A 13,744-nucleotide genomic window follows, 5' to 3' on the forward strand; every position below is an offset into this window, starting at 1 on the left:
TAATCATTTTATCCATTAAACGTGTGGATTTTCCTGTGGAAAATTATTCTTCATGCTTTAAAATAGCTTGAATGTAACTACACCCTTGCTTCATTGTACCCAATTTTTGATATCAACAAGAAAAAGATATACTAGGATAACCTGACTTCTCTCCTTCTTTAGAGAATAGTTAATGATATGCTAAAGCCCACCCCCCTCGTGATGTGATTGGTTACAAGGTAGATTGTGATACAAGGAAGACCAAATTTCAAACCGTATTTTTTCGCTGCAGTTTTAAAGGTGGGGTAGGTAAGAATGATCTAAAACACTTTTGTCCAAATTTGTTTAAACTATATGTCAATACATAATTAAAATTTAAGTACTCTGAAAAAGAGAGTATAAAAATCGAGTGACTCTAGACTTTTTAATCTGCAATAAACACCGCTCATTATTTTCGTTCGGGCCGAAACAAGTGATTGGCTTGGGCGACTGTCACTCTCTCTCGCTACCATGGCTACCGCCGCTTTTGCTCCAGGATCTGCCCACATGCGCGCGCCCCAGTGTTGCCAAGTCGGGCTACTTCAAACACTGTTGCCGCGGGCTGTTTTTCATGTCCGCGGGTTGAAGCGACCCCAATTATGTGATATTTTGCCCCGGGATTTGCGAATTTTAGCAGGCAGCCCTACCAAAAAGACACATATTTTACCCCCCAAATGCAATTTTTACCGGAGAAACACGATTGGGCTTGTTTTGGGCTAGTTTTAAGTAGCAATGGGGCGGATTTTGTTGTGAAAACCTGGCAACCCTGGCGCACCCGTTTGATTTGAGTTCAAGAGGCTGTATTTCTGCTGGACAGGTAATCTTTCATTTTGATTATACATTTTTTTTGGTTTATGTTTTCATGAAGCATATCTCACTAGCACACGTAGCTGCCTAATATAGCTAACATAACATTACTTAGCATAAAGTTACAATGTTATACACTTAGCGAACCATTAGTAGAGATGAGAAATACTCAATATGCTTAGCTCAAGTTGATCGCTGTCGTGTTGAGTTTCGCAAAATGTAACTTTAGATAACAAAATGCATGTGTAAAAGCTAGTACACCGCATCCAGGAACTTTTTTTAGAACTAAGTTAGCTTTAGCTACTACCCTCTGTCTAAACTCTTTTAACATGTTCACCGGGAACTTTACCTGCACGTTTATTTCGGCCCTTGGTTTGTTTTTATATTATCTACCTATGTTTATGTTGATGTTTTTATCTTGTATCTGTTTGTGTCGTAGACACTGTGTTGTGTGTGTATTTTAAACTTTACCAGTATCGTTATTCTAGCTTGATAGTGAGTACTAAAAGACATCTTATTTGTTTATATTCATAATGATAAAGTTAGATTTTTTATTACATGTGATTCTGACATGATGTCACTACATGCACTTCTTCTCCGCTCGCCTCAGGTAAATAATGCGTCTTTCAGCTGAGCGGTCGGCGTAGCGCGTTCATGTGTTTTGGGGGCGTGGCTTTGGAAAGAGCCCAGAAGGGAGAAGGTGGAGTGAATGGAAATAATGAGCTGTCTTTAAAACAGTCGTGAGAGGTCTACAGACACTCAATTTGTATACTTTCTTTTTCTGAGTACTTACATTTTAAATATGTATTGATATATAAAGAAAGTTTAAACAAATTTGGAAAAAAAGTTTAACCAAATCCTACCTACCCTACCTTTAAGGAGAAAATACTACTCACTGGTGTTGACTTGTGAATTTGCACGTTTGTCTGAAAGCATTTTTTTTTTAAACACACAGACATATAAAGAACATTAAAAACTTGCTTTTCACCACAGGAGGTCTTTAATTAAATAACTTTAAAAAGGCATTCATTCACCAACATCATTTCCATATATTCTATAATGCACAATCTTCCTAAATGTTCTGAAAATAAACCACACAATATGCCAGTCAATTTTTTCAAAGAACATCCAATTCTTGACTAATTGAAATGTACTATATAAATTAATGCCAGTCTCAACTACAGTACTCCAGCATCCAGTCAAACAATCCCTAAAACGCATGATTTCGATGTGTCTGGCCAAATCTAAATATATATTTTAAAGCAGCCAGCATTAAGTTTTTAAGGCTTTTGAATGGGCATGCAAATATTGATTGCAAATTAACAGATTTAAATTTTTTTAAATAACTTTAAAAAGGCAATAATTTAACACCATTCACATATGTTCTATAATGCACAATCTTCCGAAGTGTTCTGAAAATGAACTGCACATTATGCCAGGAAATTATTTCAAAGAACATACAGTGCTTGTCAGATTCAAATGTACCATATAAAGTTAAAAACATATGCCATTTTCAACCACAGTCCTCAAGCATCTAATCAAGCAACCCGTATGACATGATTATAAGGTTTGAAATGTTTTTTTGTTTGTTTTTATGAAGATTGTGTTAGTCTACATAATGCACTTCAGCTTGAAGTTCCTTATGTACATAGCTCAGAAGAGCAGCAGTTACCTGCTGCTGAAGTGTGGCATTTCCCATTACAAGGGCAGTCAGCTGTGCAACATCAGTCCATGTTATTGAGCCTAAGATGGCTACAATATCCTCATAGAGTCTGTGCTGCTGGTGTGGTGTCAGCTCCATGATAACCTGGGGGAGAGGTTTAAATTGTCCGCTTGTCATCCAGCATCCAAGCAGTCCTCCAACAGCCCCACCTTAAAAACACAAAGGTGCAGGTAAGAAAAACATCTCATAGATACTATATGAGGTTGATATGAATGTACTTGCCCACTGCAATTCCCAGAGGACCCCCTATTAAGCCCCCTGCAAAAGCTAGTCCACCAGCTGCCGCTGCTCCTTTTCCAGACTGTTTCACTGCTGTTTTTACTTGTTGATTTGCGGATAATTCACAACACAATTTCATTACGTCATCAACATGTGGCGGCATCTTGCTTGGAAAGATTAGTGTCGCTGCAACGTGAAAACAAACCAGTGTGACTCTATACTTTATAAAATACAATATAAAATGCGTTATATTCCTATATATAGATATATAATAGATAATAGACCGTCTTTACTGTATAAAACGTTGTCTAAAGGACACAAATAAAAAAAGGGCTGCACACTCACCGTCAAAAGCAACTTTTCGATTCAATATTGACAGAATATAACCGAAATTGTGGCTTCAAACATTTAGGTATTTGGTGGCCCACGTCAAACTACCAAAACGCCAACAAGCACTAGGTCATGATTTTTTAAAAGTGTGAAGCTAGAGATAACTTTTTCAAAATAAAATCCCTTTACAGATAAAACAAAATCTATATATAAAAAATACATGCCACGTTTTAAAAGTTAAAATATTTAATTGTGAATTGATTTGCAAAGATAACTTTACATTTAAAATGTAATAATTTAAACAGCGAACTTTGCTTGTATTCTGCCAGTGAATGAAAATAAATGCATATACGATGTTTTTAAAATAAATATTTACACATATTAAGTGTTTTAATTTTGACTAATAATAACAAATATTTAAAAAAAATTGTATACCAATAAACTCAGCAAAAATATATATGTTCGTGTTGATCTAAAAATGCAACTTTTAGCCGATGACGGGACGGTTCTCTTATTTTGAAAAGTTTCTTCATCGGTTCGTTTTTTCAAAAAAAACATCACAGTCAACAATTTCTGTTTTCACACAAAGAATGTTTAGTTTTATTGCTCTGACCTTATCTTCTGGCCCTGTCTTGTATTACTAATCAGGATTTAATTATTCCGTGATATATATATGATGTTATATAAGAATAAGCAAACTGTTCCACCATCTACTTCCTAAACGTGCCCGGGCATGTCTAACAAAATTTGACTTTTAAATGGAGCTCATCATCATCTCCGCAGAGGCAATGATTGGATGTTTCCTGCATGCAGAAACTCACATCAGATGCTCTGCGATGACAACAGCTGATGCTCGGACATCCTGATCATGACAGTTCTGAAGACTGAAACGGCTGCTTTTGCTGGAATGAGTGAAAACCTGTGGTTGGAGAAAGCCTGTTCTATCCTTATTCCTGCTTTACCATTATGGATCATCGAATATGCATGGACTAAACGGATGATGGAGGTCTTAGAAGGTGTTTCTTACAATGTCTTTTTTATAACCCTACCAAATTTGCATGTTCAAAACCTGTAATTTATATAAAATTGTAATACTGATAAGTGTGATTTATTATATATCTTGCATTGCTTTTAAATATAAACAGTATAATCTATTTAATTAATGTATTTGCATGTAACTACACAGTTACTGTGTTACTTGTTACTTCAGAAATCATAAATTGATTGCACAGTTGAGGCAAAAACTACACAGATAATAGATTTAACTGTATTAAAGGAATAGCTCACTTAAAAATTAAAATTCTGTCATCAGTTAACTTGAAATACATTTTTTGGAACAAGGAAAAAGTCCCCAAAACTTTTAGATACTCTCCCTCAAGTTGTTTCAAACCTGTACGAGTTTATTTCTTCTGCTGAACACAAAAGAGGATATTTTGAAGAATGTCAGTAACTAAACAGTTGATGGACCCCATTGACTTCCATAGTATGTTTTCGCCTACTATGGAAGTCAAAGGGGTCCATATACTGTTTAGTTCCCAATATTCTTCAAAAAATATATATTTTTGTGTTCAGCAGAAGATAGAAACTCATACAGGTTTGAAACAACTTGAGGGTGAGTATATGATGACAGCATTTTCATTTTGGGGTGAACTAACCCTTTAAGTTGATTCTAAGTCATGAATGAATGGGTAGTTTAATTTATTTAATGAATTTTGTTCTGATGATTAATTGACATAAATAATTGCGATTAACAATTTAATTCTGTTTTGTCAATGTCACTGACTGTAAGTCCACACAGAATCAAATATAACATCTCTTAAAGGGATAGTTCACCCAAAAATGAAAATTCTGTCATCATTTACTCACCCTCAAGTTGTTTCAAACCTGTATGAGTTTCTTTGTTCCGCTGAACACAAAAGAAGATATTTAGAAGAATTTTTGTAACCAAGTAGAGAGAGCAACCATTGACTACCATAGTATTTTTCCCCTTCTATGGTAGTGAATGGTTGCTCTATCTGCTTGTTTACAAACATTCTTCAAAATATCTTCCTTTGTGTTCAGCAGGAGACAGACACTCATACATGTTTGGAACATCATGAGGGTGAGTAAATAATGACAGAATTTTCATTTTTGGGTAAACTAACCCTTTAATAAAAAATATTAAATATTGGGCCTGTGTGCGTTACTTTAACGCTATAACAATGAGTACCCAGATATCAGATATACCCAGAACCAATTTGATTCTGGGCCAAATCTGGTTTAGTTTCGGCTGCGAGTTTGGCCCACAGACCACATGGAATTAAGGCCCAAGATTGGCCCAAAAGCTCCTTGACAAAAGTAAACCAGATCTATGCCGGAAGCCGACCAAAACTCACCCACAACATCTTCCATGTCCCCATAAATCAGCCATAACTGGCCCAAAACAGTGCCAGAATAAAATATTCGTAATTAATTCTTTAAATATTGTAATATTTAAAGATTTATTACTTATAATAATACAATATAATGCCGTCTAATTAAACCCACAAACCTAAATATATTTGTGTACTTTATAACAGTGTTTTTTATATTTTATTCTTTAACTGGAAAACGATATTGTGCATTTTTTGAATCGCTTAAAGGGTTAGTTCACCCAAAAATGAAAATTCTGTCATTAATTACTTACCCTCATGTCGTTCGACACCCGTCAGACCTCCGTTCATCTTCGGAACAGAAATTAAGATATTTTAGTTGAAATCTGATGGCTCTGAAAGGCATCCATTGACACAATGCATGGTTCACTCTCAAGACCCTTAAAAGGTACTAAAGACGTCATTACAAAGTCCATCTCACTACAGTGGTTCTAAAATAACTTTATGAATCGGCGACAATAGTTTTTGTGTGCAAAAAAACACTAAATAACGACTTACATAGTGATGACGATTTCAAAACACGGCATCATGAAGCTTCGAAGCGTTATGAATCAATGAGCCGAATGATGATTCGGATCGCGTGTCAAACCGCCAAACTGCTTAAATTTGGCGATTCAAACCGCTGAATCGACTCGCTGATTCATAACGCTTCGAAGCTTCATGATGCCGTGTTTTGAAATCGTCATCACTATATAAGTCGTTATTTAGGGGTTTTTTGCGCACAAAAACTATTGTCGCCGATTCATAAAGTTATTTTAGAACCACTGTAGTGAGATGGACTTTGTAACGACGTCTTTAGTACCTTTTAAGGGTCTTGAGAGTGAACCGTGCCATTGTGTCAATGGAGGCCTTTCAGAGCCATCAGATTTCAACTAAAATATCTTCATTTCTGTTCTGAAGATGAACGGAGGTCTGACGGGTGTCGAACGACATGAGGGTAAGTAATTAATGACAGAATTTTCATTTTTGGGTGAACTAACCCTTTAAATTTCCTTGATTTGGATGTCAGAATGTGATTGAAATTTAAACTTGACAATTATTGAGATTATCTCAAATAATTGCGATTAGAACGAATAATCACGATCACAGGCCTATGAATGGGAGATCTAATCAACTTTCACTTTTTTCAGTTCTAGGTCCTCCATTATGGCTAGAAGGTGACTGGCGTCTTCTGACCCTTGAAGAGCCGTGCAGAGTCCGTGTGGTGGCGGCAGAGGTCTGGAGGATCCTTCAAGCCCGAGACATCAAGCACTTTGAGAAAGCCATTGAGTTTTTGAATGTTACATACGCACTTGTGCCACGACTAGTGACTCCCATCAAACACATGAAGATCATGTTTGGTCTGCAGACACTGGTGAGACTTGCTGTATATTGAGTGTATAGGGAGTTTTGAAATTGTATAAATATGAAGTTGTTTTCATTTTCATAGCTGTATTATTTTTTTTTGTTTTAGGTTGTCATGTGGATGTTGTGGAATGACCAGAGTACTGCTAATATCTCTGACAAGATCGAAAACTTTTTCCCTAACAGCCTGTCAGAGTATCACAAATGTGTAAGTATAATCTTCTTCCACCAGGGGCCGCCACAAATACATAAAAGCAAAGTAATTGATGCATGCTCTATATGTGATGCATGGGTTCTCTCTGTGAAGTATAATGTAAAAAATAATTTATTTCTTTTTCTTAAATCTAGAGCCGCAGAAACATGGATCTGATGCAGAAAAACCAGAAGGATTTCAAGTCCTTTGCTCATTGCCTGGCAAGAGACCGGGACATGCGCGAGACTTATATTCGGGTTAGTGAAAATGGCCTGCTGTCTTAAAAAGCGTTATGAAATGCGTTGAATGGCACATTACTTATATCAGCACTAGTCTGTATCAGTTTCAGATCTTTAAATCAAATGTGACCATTCAACTTTGCAGGATTTAATGGAGGAGCAATACGGTGAACGGTATGCACAGAAACTGGAGGAAAGACTCTCACACTATTTGAGAGAGCTGGATAAAGTCCTACCACAACCTACGTGTATTGAACAGGTTAGTGTTTATGTACATTCGTATCTAAAGTAGCTGCATCTTCTATTTAGTTGTTTTTAAGACAGGCATTGCTATTTTTTTGTACTTATTTCTTTGTGCTTTTATTTTCTAAAAATAAGAGTGCGTAAATTGTTGCTGACAGGTGATAAAACGGGTGAAAAAATTTCCAACCACTTACATTTGTAAATATATTGGCTAAATATCAAGGGTTCCTGTGGGTCCTTGAAAAGTCCTAAAATTAGTTAAAAAAAAGGTCATAAAGTGTCTTAAATATCTTGAATGGTATAAGAAAAGTATAGTTTTAAAAGGGTTCTTAACTTTGAGGACGTAAAAACTGACTTTAAAAAGACTTTACACTTTTAAATGAGCAGCTGGATGTAGTAAAGCATAGACATTTCAAAATAAGAGTCCCAATGCATTTCAGGCTCGTTTATAATTAAAAGTCCCAAATCATGCTTTTTTCTGAAAATATTTTATTGGTATTTTGTCTATACAATAAACTATATCTGGCAATAAATTCAATGTAAACTCTTGTGGTTTCTCTTTTGGCTGCCTAAGTGCCTATCACAGGAAGGAAAGACTACACTTAAAAAAAAAACTTTTGGACAAACTTAATTTAATTGAGGGCAGGTTTACCATCCAATAAATATGTGTAGCCCCAACTCATAAAAAACAAATTCATGCAATGAAATGTAATTGAGTTGGTCAAACTCAATTTGATCAAATACAATTTTAAGATATTCATATGTTAATAAAACTAAATTAAAACATTTAATTGGAAAATCAATTATAAGCAGTTTCATTCATCATTATACACAATGTAACGAAATAAACTCCTGACAGTAGCATAGATCAATGAGTACCCACCGCCCAAACACAGGCGCCACTCTTCTGCATAATGTAACCACAAAATTCATAAACCTTACAGAAAGTCCTCTAAATGTCTAACATAACTAAACATTAAACACCAACATTAACTAACAACATCTTTCCCTTAACACATAAAATAAGACTTTAATCCCTAAATTTACTCTCCTAATGCAGTCCCTTGCAAAGCATGCTGGGAACTACAGATCCACTGTCCAGTTAGTTGTCAACAAAAATGATGTAGTTTTAACACAAGTAATTAAAAAAACTTCAGTTTTAAATATATTAGGCTGATTGAACACAATTAAATTAAGTTGTGACAAAATGTTAATTTTTTTTGTTACTTTAGCTCATTTTAGTTGATTAAACTGAACAAGAGGCCAAAAAAAATGTTTTTGAGTGTAAGAAAAATATTTTAACTCTCAAAATATAGATTTTTACTAGTATCCGCCCACTAATCTGTTTATTGCCTTCCTTTAAATACATTATTGTTGTATCTAATCTGTCCACATTTGCATATGAATGTGTCCAGGTATTGAACCAGTCCCATCCATATGGGAGGGGAGAGAAGATCCTGAAAAAATTACTTTCAAGGGAAAGTGCGTCTTTAGCCTCAGTTCTAAAGAGGCTCCTATATAGTGGTAAGAAATACGGTTTTGGCTTGGAAATCGTCATATCAGCTTTGAAATTGTTTAATTTTCATTGGCATTTTCTCTACATTGCAGCTGTAACGACAAATCTGAGCCTTGATGACAGTATGACACCATCACTTTCAAACACTTGTGAGGAACCAAGGGACGATAAAGTTGTTAAACAATCCCATGATAACCTTCATGTAATTTTGAGGCCATCTCAGAACAGCTCAAAGGAGAATCGATTCTCACAAACCAGCACAAAAGACCTCTTTAGTTCCCAGGGCTTGTGGCAGAATAGAAACACAGGGATATCTCAGGAGGAAATTTGTGATGATGGAGGAATTGTTACGTCCACGCAATTGTCAGATTCTGAAATGGATCAGATTGACGTTAGCCAATCTTGTCAAGTGGAGAAGGACCAGATTGGGAGGCACAGACAGGCGAAGACTCAATCTGAACCAGAACAGAAAGATGGTGAGGCTGGTTTTACAGAGCAGATGTGCACCAGACATGGCAAAAAAATGAAGAGCATCCTTCAGGAATGTTCTGAAGAGCTTGATGGAGAAGCTGTACAGGCAGAATGCACTCCCACATCAACCCAAAGCACTCCACCTCTTTTCCCACACACACCAGAACCTCAAGCGTCTCCAAACCAGCACTCATTGTCCTCAAACCCTGATTCCTCCTCTACGAACATTTCAATGTCCTACATGCAACAGGTCAATCTTTCACCAGTGCCCTCAAAGAAACCAGTTGCTCCTTCACCTTCAGTCCACCAACAGTCCTCATCACCTCAATCCACAGCCTCTAAGCAACTCAGCAACCCAAGAATCAATGCAGGAAAGATTTTAGCTACTGTTGTCTTCATGGAACCAAGCAGAACCAAAGAACACAATCTGAACCTGTCCTTAGAGAGTCAACGCTTCCTCATGCAGTCCAAGTGGCTTCAACCTCAAGTGTGCCTTAATAGACTGAGCAAGGAAGAGTGCGCCAGAGCCACAAATTCATACATTTTAGAAGGAGAACAAACAGCTGAACATGATCAATACATGTTATTTGATGTAAATACACTCTATTCGGATTCATACTCAGAAGATTCAGACTCTGATGACCCTGATTACAATCCGAAAGGAGAATGAAACCGAGGATGCCAAAAAAAGTGCTAGTGAACGTGGTCTTCATCATGTTTTGCAGATGCATAGGTACTCGAACATCTGTTTTAACAGGTACTCAAAATCTATTTTTAACAGTTGACATTGAATGTTTAAAAACACTTGCATTAGGGTTGGGGAAACCTGCAGCGTTTTTACCTTATTTTTACCTCATGGAGTACTCGCTGTCCTCACAACTGAGTTCATCCTCTAAGAACATTTTGATGTCCTACATGCAAACCCAAAGCACTCCACCTTTTTCCCCACACACTCACTGTCCTCAAATCCTGATTCATCCTCTACAAACTTCTTCTTCTTCGAGTCTTTCACCAGTGTCCTCAAAGAAACCAGTTGCTCCTTCACCTTCAGTCCACCAACAGTCCTACTCATCATCTCAATCCACAGCCTCCAAGCAACTCAGCACCCCAAGAATCAATGCAGGACAGATTTTAGCTGCTATTGTCTTCAGAACACATTCCGAAAATGTCTTTAGAGAGTCAAAGCTTCCTCGTGCAGTTCAAGTGGCTTCAACCTCAAGTGTGGCTTAAAAGACTGAGCAAGGAAGAGTGTGCCAGAGCCACCAATTCATACGGAACCCATGATATTTTCGAAGAAAAAGAGACTGAACAGTAATATGTCTTATTTGATGTAAATACTGTATTATGCTTCATACTCAGAAGATTCCGACTCTGATGACCCTGATTTAATGCCTTAAAACATAGGACACCAAAAAGAAAGTGCCAGTGAACATGGTGTTTATCATGTTTGTTTCTCAAATGCATATGTACTCAAACATCGATTTTAGCAGATTACGTCGGTTTACCACATGAAGGTCAAAGTGCTTGCCTCAACTCTATTGATGGTCAGTGGCAAAATATTTATATCCTGTTGACTCGTGTATGTTTTTGTTATTAGTCCATTTGTCCTGATTGCCCTGAAGGTCCTATGAAGTGAGTATAACTAAATCTACATGGTTTCCAATGTGCTGTTGGTTTAGTGACGCATGGTGGGTGGGTCAGGGTTATCGCTGGGTCTCTGTATGGTGTTCTATAGTGGATAGATGTTGACATGGTTCTTTGATTGACTTGGAAGGGTTGTGTAAGGACAGACATTTTGGATCATGATGCGATTTCTTTTACTAAGTTAAGCGCAATGAAAAAAAGGCTTTTCTTAGTATTTTTTCCTTGTTTCTAGTCCAAATATCAAAAAAAAAAAAAAAAAAGTACAATGGCATTGGATAATGTCTTGTTTTCTGGAGGGGAAACAAGCAGAATTATCTGCCAATGGGGTAAGAAATAATCTTAATCCAAATGGAAACAAGATTTCGTATCCCATTGGCAGATCATTTAGATTGTTTTAAGCAAAAACGTGCTTAATTTTTCAGGAAACAAATAATAGTTTTTTTTAATATTTGGACTGGAAACGAGACAAAAATACTAAGTAAGAATGTCACGGTTGCGTTGACCCTACTTTCAGTTTAGATAACACATCAGGGCAGATAAGTGTTTTAAGGTTAATCTTAGTCTCACTAATTCAGTGTTGCATGTGTACGTGTTGGTTTCCTACATAGGATGTTATGCCAAGTAAAAAAAAAAAAAAAACATGAAAGAGAGTTGCGCGTTTAAAGTTCAAGGTTATTGCAGTGTAAAACTCCATTCTAATGTTTGTTTACCTGACTTGAGTGTAAACTTTATCTGCCTTAAATGTGTAAACGTCTAGTAAACTACTGTCATTATTGCATCAGAATTTTCCATATTCGAGGTAGATAAATCAAGGAATATCAGTAAGTGTTTTGGATACTGATTGTTTAAGCTTGAAAGGGTGAAGTAAATCATCCAAGTGACAACTATTTATTTTCTAACCGTGTGACATTTTATTAAAGGAAAGGTGCACCCAAAATTAAATTTTTGTCATTATTTGCCTCATGTTGTTCCAAACCCTTTTGACTTTGTTTGCTTTATGTGAAATGCGAACGGAAAATGTGCTTATAGCACTTCTCAGTGCAGTTACACTACAGTTGCAAGAAAAAGTATGTGAAATGTGAATAACTAAATAAGAGAGATACAAAATGCATGTTTTTTTATTTATTTAGTACTTTTCTGAATAAGATATTTTACATGAAAAATGTTTACATATCCACAAGACAAAATAAATTGCTGAATTTATTCAAATGACCCCGTTCAAAAGTTTATGAGCCATTCTTAATACTGTGTGTTGTTTCTGTTTTTTTGTTTTGTTTTGGTTGTTCTTGAGCCCCTTGTTTGTCCTGAGCAGTTAAACTGCCCAATGTTCTTCAGAAAAAATTCTTCAGGTCCTGCAAATTCTTAAAGTTTCCAGCATCTTTTCCATATTTGAACCCTTTCCAGCAGTGACTTTATGATTTTGAGATCCATCTTTTCACACTGAGGACAATTGAGGGACTCAAACACAACTATTAAAAAAGAGTCAAACATTCACTGATGCTCCAGAAGGAAACACAATGCATTAAGAGCCGGCATTTACTATATATATATATATATATATATATATATATATATATATATATATATATATATATATATATATATATATATATATATATATATATATATATATATATATATATATATATATATATATATATATATATATATATATATATATATATATATATATATATATATATATATATAAATGATGTAATATTATTTAGGACAGCACTAAATAAAAAATAATGCATTTTTGTATGATCTCTTTAATTTTGTTAAAATTATATATATATATAAATGATGTAATATTATTTAGGACAGCACTAAATAAAAAATAATGCATTTTTGTATGATCTCTTTAATTTTGTTAAAATTATTCACATTTTCACAGATTCTGCAAGCGGTTCACATACTTTTCTTGCAACTGTAAATTGGGATTGGAGGTTTCCAGATGAACAGTTTTTGAACGATTGGCTTTGATTGATCGAATTTACAAAACCAGTTCATTGAAAAGATTCCAAGCAAGTTGGTTTTTTTAACTAGCCTAGATGTCACATTAATAGAAAACAAAACATAAACAACTGTTGAGAATTTACATGATGGCTGGGGATTAAAAAAACTTCACAAAGACCGTAAGCCCTTGATTTGTCCATATTTCGGATAGTTGGCAAAGGCTTTGCACATAATAGTAGTAATAAGTTAAGCTGCATAATAGCACAATGGCACAGTAGATGCAGTGTTGGCACAAATAAAACCACTCCACCCCCTAAAAATGTGGGATTGACTTATGTAAGACAGATGTGGCGACCAGACCCCTTTCATTCTCATTACAGCTGTAGAGAATATTCTCCAAATGATGCTTGATGATAGCCTATCTGAGAACATTATCGAGATTCTGAAATATACTACCTAAACTCTTCTTTGTTTCTCACAATTGTAATTGATATAAATGCGCCCTGGAAACAGGTGCGACAAATAAAATAGTAATTGAAAAATATATATTAAGTTAGGCAGTAATATATCTGAATGAAAAAAGTCCATAACTTTGTGAGTAGTCTACATGAGCGTTTGCGCTCCTCG

The 13,744-nt window shown here is 35.6% G+C and overlaps 2 protein-coding genes across 2 annotated transcripts; one reads left to right on the top strand and one right to left on the bottom strand.

Moving 5' to 3' along the window:
- Positions 1-885: 885 nt before the first annotated feature.
- On the bottom strand, positions 886-3,247 carry LOC307131596 (protein C19orf12 homolog). Its single transcript, XM_079825315.1, has 3 exons — positions 3,113-3,247; positions 2,771-2,953; positions 886-2,697 (listed from the first exon to the last, which is right to left on the bottom strand). The coding sequence occupies exons 2-3, from the start codon at positions 2,928-2,930 to the stop codon at positions 2,432-2,434; spliced, it is 426 nt and encodes a 141-aa protein (XP_079681441.1). The 5' UTR covers positions 2,931-2,953; positions 3,113-3,247; the 3' UTR covers positions 886-2,431.
- A 384-nt stretch (positions 3,248-3,631) lies between these two features.
- Positions 3,632-12,091, top strand: LOC307131607 (uncharacterized protein). The gene is made up of 7 exons (XM_079825329.1): positions 3,632-4,113; positions 6,639-6,862; positions 6,962-7,060; positions 7,201-7,302; positions 7,430-7,543; positions 8,943-9,051; positions 9,136-12,091. The coding sequence occupies exons 1-7, from the start codon at positions 3,966-3,968 to the stop codon at positions 10,182-10,184; spliced, it is 1,845 nt and encodes a 614-aa protein (XP_079681455.1). The 5' UTR covers positions 3,632-3,965; the 3' UTR covers positions 10,185-12,091.
- Positions 12,092-13,744: the final 1,653 nt, after the last annotated feature.

The sequence above is a fragment of the Gobio gobio genome, assembly GCF_949357685.1.
Source record: "Gobio gobio genome assembly, chromosome: 9".
Taxonomy (NCBI): Eukaryota; Metazoa; Chordata; class Actinopteri; order Cypriniformes; family Gobionidae; genus Gobio; species Gobio gobio.